The sequence below is a fragment of the Electrona antarctica genome, assembly GCF_951216825.1.
Source record: "Electrona antarctica genome assembly, chromosome: 9".
NCBI lineage: Eukaryota > Metazoa > Chordata > Actinopteri > Myctophiformes > Myctophidae > Electrona > Electrona antarctica.
Window position 1 is genome coordinate 14204112 of NC_136790.1, and position 5807 is coordinate 14209918.

Below are 5807 nucleotides of genomic sequence, written 5' to 3' on the forward strand. Positions count from 1 at the left end.
GGTGGTTGATAGCAATACAGAAAATGAACATGTGGAGTGTTTGCTATATATATAGTTTTAGCAATCCCGCCGTAAAAAATCCAGACTATGTATGAGCCTTGTCTGTCTGTCTGTGCGTGCGTGCGTGTGTGAGATATAACATCGTAGGTGAGGACCTATATAGTCCTTATGCAAAGGGGTTGGTCATGCGGTGCAGGAAAGAATCAAACCAGATGGCAACATCAATACCCAAATCCATCCTGTGCACTACGTATATATTTGTTTCCGAACTACGCATTCTGGATTTGTACACGTGCACAGTTTACAGGGAAAATTGGTCTTGAGCTGAAAAGTTTGGGAACCACTGGTCTAGAATCTGTGAATCTGAGCCGAATCTGAGCCGTCCCAACATGCATTTCACTGGTGACCCGGAAGAGGACGGACAGACAGCGACCGAGCAAAATAGACAGCAGGCGAGCGATTGCTAAATTATTAGATAGATATATATTTATAAAGATGAGGAGAGGAGAGAGAGAATGGGAGAGACATGCAGCAAAGGTCGTCATGAACGGGACTCGAACACGCGACAGTTGTGACACGCTGTCAGGCCTAAGCCTATATGTGCCTATATGTGGCATGCGCCTGGACCACTTGGCCTGCAGGCGCCCCATACATATACGTTTTAAACATTTACAGCAACTGCCAGACATTTTATTATGAGAGTCACCATCGGTCGGATCAGGTTGAAACCTTTCCCAAATATGGAATCGTACATACTGTATGTCATGGATACGTCATAGTCATAGGTAGAGTCTTTTATTTAAAGCACCTCTTGAGTCAGGACACAGTTGTCAACTAATTATTCAGCAGGTTTTTCAATTAATTGCTCAATAAGTAAATTTTAATATTTTGCAACGATGCGTGTGTCGAGGAAGGACAAGAACCGGCCACGTGGAAGGATGAATCCTTATGCCTTCTTCGTCCAGGACTGTCGTAGGAATGCAGGGGGCAGGGTCAACTTTGGTCAGTTCTCCAGGCAATGCGCCCAGGGGTGGAATTCAATGTCCATGATGGAGAAGAGGCAGTATGACGAAATGTCCAAGAAAGATAAGATCCGTTATGACCGCGAGATGAAAAACTACGTTCCTCCCGTAGGACTTCCGAAACGCATGAAAAGGATGAAGGACCCCAACGCCCCCAAGAGGCCACCTAGTGCATTCTTCCTGTTCAGCTCCGAGCACCGTCCTAGGCTCATGCGCAGTAGCCCGTCTATGGCCATCACGGACATTGCCAGGCAGTTGGGTCAACTGTGGGGCCAACAGGGCCAAAGAGATAAGACTCCATTTGAGAACAAAGCTCAGCAGCTCAGGCAGAGGTATGATGTGCAAATGAAAGCTTACCGTGCACGGGGTGGACCGAAGCGCTTCAAAGCTTCAGTTAGGATGAATGCCCGTATCCGGCCAGCCGCCAAGAAGGCCGGTAGGAGGAAGGTTGGTAGGCCACGTGGTAGGAAGGCCCCCAAGAGGAAGGCCCCTAAGCGGAGGGCCGTTAGGAGGAGGGCCTCCAGCAAGAGGAGAGCCCCGAAGAGGAGGGCCGGCAGGAAGTCTCGTAGTAGGTCAGGTAGTAGAGGACGCCGTTGATGTGATACGCCGACGAAGACGAAGATGAGAGGAGGATGAAGATGCTGTCTAGGTCGGGGGGAGGGTTGGCGACCTGATGAGCTTTATTTCTATGAAACAAGGATGTGAAACTTGCAATGCAGTGGTGAGTTGGTGGTCTGGACTGGTGTCCCGTGTGTGTCTTAATTTCAACAGTTTTGTCATTTTAATACCGCTTTTAACCATTGCAGGTTAATAATTCAAAACCATCACAGCAGTAAGAATTTTTATTTAAGCTGTTTTGTTTTTTTCTCCTTTTTATTGTACAACCAGGTTAAATGAGAATTAAAACTTTTTTTTTCAGCAGTCTTTAAAGAACTTTCTCCATCTGGAGCGAATTAATGGCCACATGAAGACAGACAAATGCATAACCAGCTATAGACCAGGTGACTGAATGCATAACCAGCTATAGACCAGGTGACTGAATGCATAACCAGCTATAGACCAGGTGACTGAATGCATAACCAGCTATAGACCAGGTGACTGAATCGCCATGTACATATTTTTTTTACATTTTATTTAGAGTGGCCAATATTATGTTTAACCCTTTTTTTCCTCCCAATTTAATTTGGACATTCCCACCTGCCTGCAAGGAACCCCTACCGGGAAGACGGTAGCACCTCCATCCTACCCCGCCCATTCAAGGAACCCCTACCGGGAAGACGGTAGCACCTCAATCCTACCCCGCCCATTCAAGGAACCCCTACCGGGAAGACGGTAGCACCTCCATCCTACCCCGCCCATTCAAGGAACCCCTACCGGGAAGACGGTAGCACCTCCATCCTACCCCGCCCATTCAAGGAACCCCTACCGGGAAGACGGTAGCACCTCCATCCTACCCCGGTGCAGTGACAAAGACCACCCTGCCAGCCCTACTTCACTTTCCTAAACGGGGACCACCACTTTTGTTTCGATCATCCAAACTGCATGTGCTGAGCGAGATGCCTCCGCTCAATGTTTGACGTTTGTGGATGTATTGCTCCAATCCTTTGAATAGGAAAGTGATGCCGATCTCCAAAAGGTGAACTAATTTCTACTTGAGGCGCCCTGGGTGCTATGCCAAAAAACACTGGATACACAGGGTACAGGAGTGCTCTTAGTCCTAGCGTGACTTTACCTTAGAAATGCATGGCAGAAAGCACTGGTACGCTGAAATGCTTTCTGTGGACACGGCTACTGGTTTGTTTAGCTTAGGGCTTTTCATTTGTGGCCCTTGTTGTGATAGGTGTGTGCCCGACGTCCGTGAGATTTATAAAAAAAATGTGGTTGTCTTTTGTTTTTCTTTTAGTGGTGGTGGAGAACTAAGGATCACTGTTTTGCCATGGAATTCACTGCTTCCTGGAGGATGACCCCTACAAACTTTTGGTAAGATCTCAAATTCTAGTTGGTAGATTACCATGAAACTTGCTGAGCACAGTGTCCTTGTGACCTTTCCTCTTGCACCACCCAAATGTATAGATCTGGGAATCAGAAGTTACTGGGTTCGCCCTGCCTACACACTGACTGTATGTCCCTGAGCAAGACACTTAACGCCTAACTGCCCCCCCGCCGAGCGTTCATCAGACAGCAAGCCACCTGGAATGCAGAAAAGTAATTTCCTCCAGATGATACTATATATATTTGGTGACCCTTTCAACAATCACCACCTACGTATACGGTGCCATGTGTCCATGTGTTTTTCCGGAGTGGCTTTGCAGGACGTTAGCAGTAGCAGTCTATGAGAGGAGCCTTGTCTGTCCGGAGCTAATTTCGGAAACCGCCAGACTGATCAGCGCCAGACTGGCCCCTTTGGTTGGTTCTAGAACTGGTTCCGTTCTAGATTCTTTGAACCTTGGTGCTGTCATGGAACTGGCGGACATTTTTTTGGTTCCAGTTCTGAACCAAGTCATTTTTTCAGTGGAAACACTCTGAACTGGTTCAATATTAAACGGGGGAAAAAGAACCGAACGGTTTCAACCCTGGTTGAAAAAGGCCCACTGTGTATGCACGCTTTCAGTAGGCCACAGAAGTTACTGTTTTCCACGTAATTGATTTTTAAAACTTATCAATGCCAAACTTCTTGTGTGCAAATGCTGTCTATCACCAAGCGTATGTAGATTAGAATCCAAAGATTTTTTTTGTTCACATAATGTTCTATACCTTTTTGAAATTTCTTAAATAATGGAAGCCACTGGCACTCAGTGTGGGTTCAGATCTGAGCCAAGAGACAATCTCACAAACTGCTGGACCGATGAACACCAAATGTCTTGTGCACACTGTCGATTTCCATTACTTTTTGTTAACACAATGTTCAATACTTTTTTTTTAATAATGTAAGTGAAATTGGGGCTAGGAGTGTCTGTCCGGAGTTAACAAACCGCTGGGCTGATTAACGCCAACACTCACATAGGATGCTACCATTTATGTCTACTCGCTCTCGTCTCAGGTGTGCTGTGGATAGTTCAGACCAATGACATCATCGGTAGGCACTGGCAGGTTTGGTCATTTCAAACATCATTCTAAACTAGATTTTTTTTCCTCCTGTTTCAATGTGCACATTTCTTCAAGAAGAGAGACTGTAGGTCTCATTATCTTGGAATCCCCATCGATGATGTCATTGGTAAGCAGGTTTCTGAACTGTCCACATCCCTCCTCTGTGACAAAGAGTAGTCAGAAATGGTACCATCTTTTAATTAGCGTTAGTGAGTACCAATTTTATGAAGATAAGGTTGAAAAGGTCTACTTTAACTATATTTAACTTTATATGCATGGCAGTCAATGGAGATTGCTTTACTGTGTGTCTGGAGATAATCAACTAGCAAAGGTTATAGTGCACACTGTAGGCCTACAGCCCACGTTTATCTGGCCCACTAATATTTACTCATATGTCCTATACCTTCTGAAATATCTGTCCGGTGCTAACTGTGTGCAAACCATTGGACTGATGAACACAGAGGGCGGTATTATGCGTCTCTTAAGTACCAGGTCTTATTACTTAAGTAACTTAAGACCTGGAGGCGTGATCAATGCCATTTGGCTATTCTGAGTGGCCAAACAGCATTGACCACGCCTCTAGGTCTTAAGTTAAGTCATAAGACCTGGTACTTAAGACACGCATAATACTGCCCAGAGTCTGTCCTGTGCACACTCCCACTTGCACGCATTTTTGTTCACATGTCTTGAGCACATGCAGTTTCCAGGCTCATGTACAATCCCACTAATACAGTATATATGCTAACATTTGTAATGTATTGAAATATTGAACTTGTACATTTTTTGAGAGGCGTTAGCCCCTCCTATGCCCAGCTTTCTGGGAACACGAGGGGTGACTGTGGGGCGACTGTGGCTCAAGAGGTAGAGCAGGTCGTCCAATGATCCATGGGTCGGCGGTTCGAATCCCGGCTCCTCCTGTCTACATGTCGAAGTGTCCTTGGGCAAGACACTGAACCCCAAATTGCTCCCGATGTGCTGGTTGGTACCTTGCATGGCTTCCGCTGCAATCGGTGTATGAATGTGTGTGTGAATGGGTGAATGTAATGCACAATCTATGTAAAGCGTCTTGGATAAAGGCGCTATATAAATGCACCATTTACCATTTTGGCTGATGATTGGCTGATCACCCATAGCGATGATTTGATTGACTGAGAAAAGTAGGCCTACATATTGAAGACAAAAGTGAGGGCAGAAAAGTGAAGACACCAAAAGTGATTGGCCGGAATTACATTTGTGATGATTTCATTGGCTGAGCACGGAATGTGATGTATGATAAGAGCGCCCCTCACTTCTCACAAGTGTGATTTTGAAAAAAAAATCCCCACACGTCTCAAGATTTGCCATTGACAATGGAAGGGGAATTCAGGTCAAATGTCCGCTAAATCTCAAGATTTGCCATTGACAATGAACAGAGAAATGACGTCAGAATTCCGCTAAATATGAAAATTAAACATCAAAACATAAACGCCATTGACATTGAATGGAAAATGTACGTCATCAGTGTATTACAACCAAGAACTGGTGTTGCGTTATGGAAGTTAACACGGTGTGTTACGGAAGTTAACATCGTACGCTCTTTGCGCAGTGAAATCAGACCCAACACGCAGACTACGCACGCTTCTATCCAACACGCTTCTATCCAAGCAACAACTGGTGTCACCTACGCTCTTTGCGCAGTGAAATCCTTACAAATAAAAA

At 45.4% G+C, this 5807-nt stretch overlaps 1 protein-coding gene across 1 annotated transcript; it reads left to right on the forward strand.

Annotated features, from left to right (window-relative positions):
- Positions 1–896: 896 nt before the first annotated feature.
- On the forward strand, positions 897–1619 carry LOC306929321 (high mobility group protein B2-like; the record flags this gene model as incomplete). The annotated part of the gene is made up of 1 exon (XM_079509762.1): positions 897–1619. One exon carries the CDS (start codon positions 897–899, stop codon positions 1617–1619), a length of 723 nt encoding a protein of 240 aa, XP_079365888.1.
- Positions 1620–5807: the final 4188 nt, after the last annotated feature.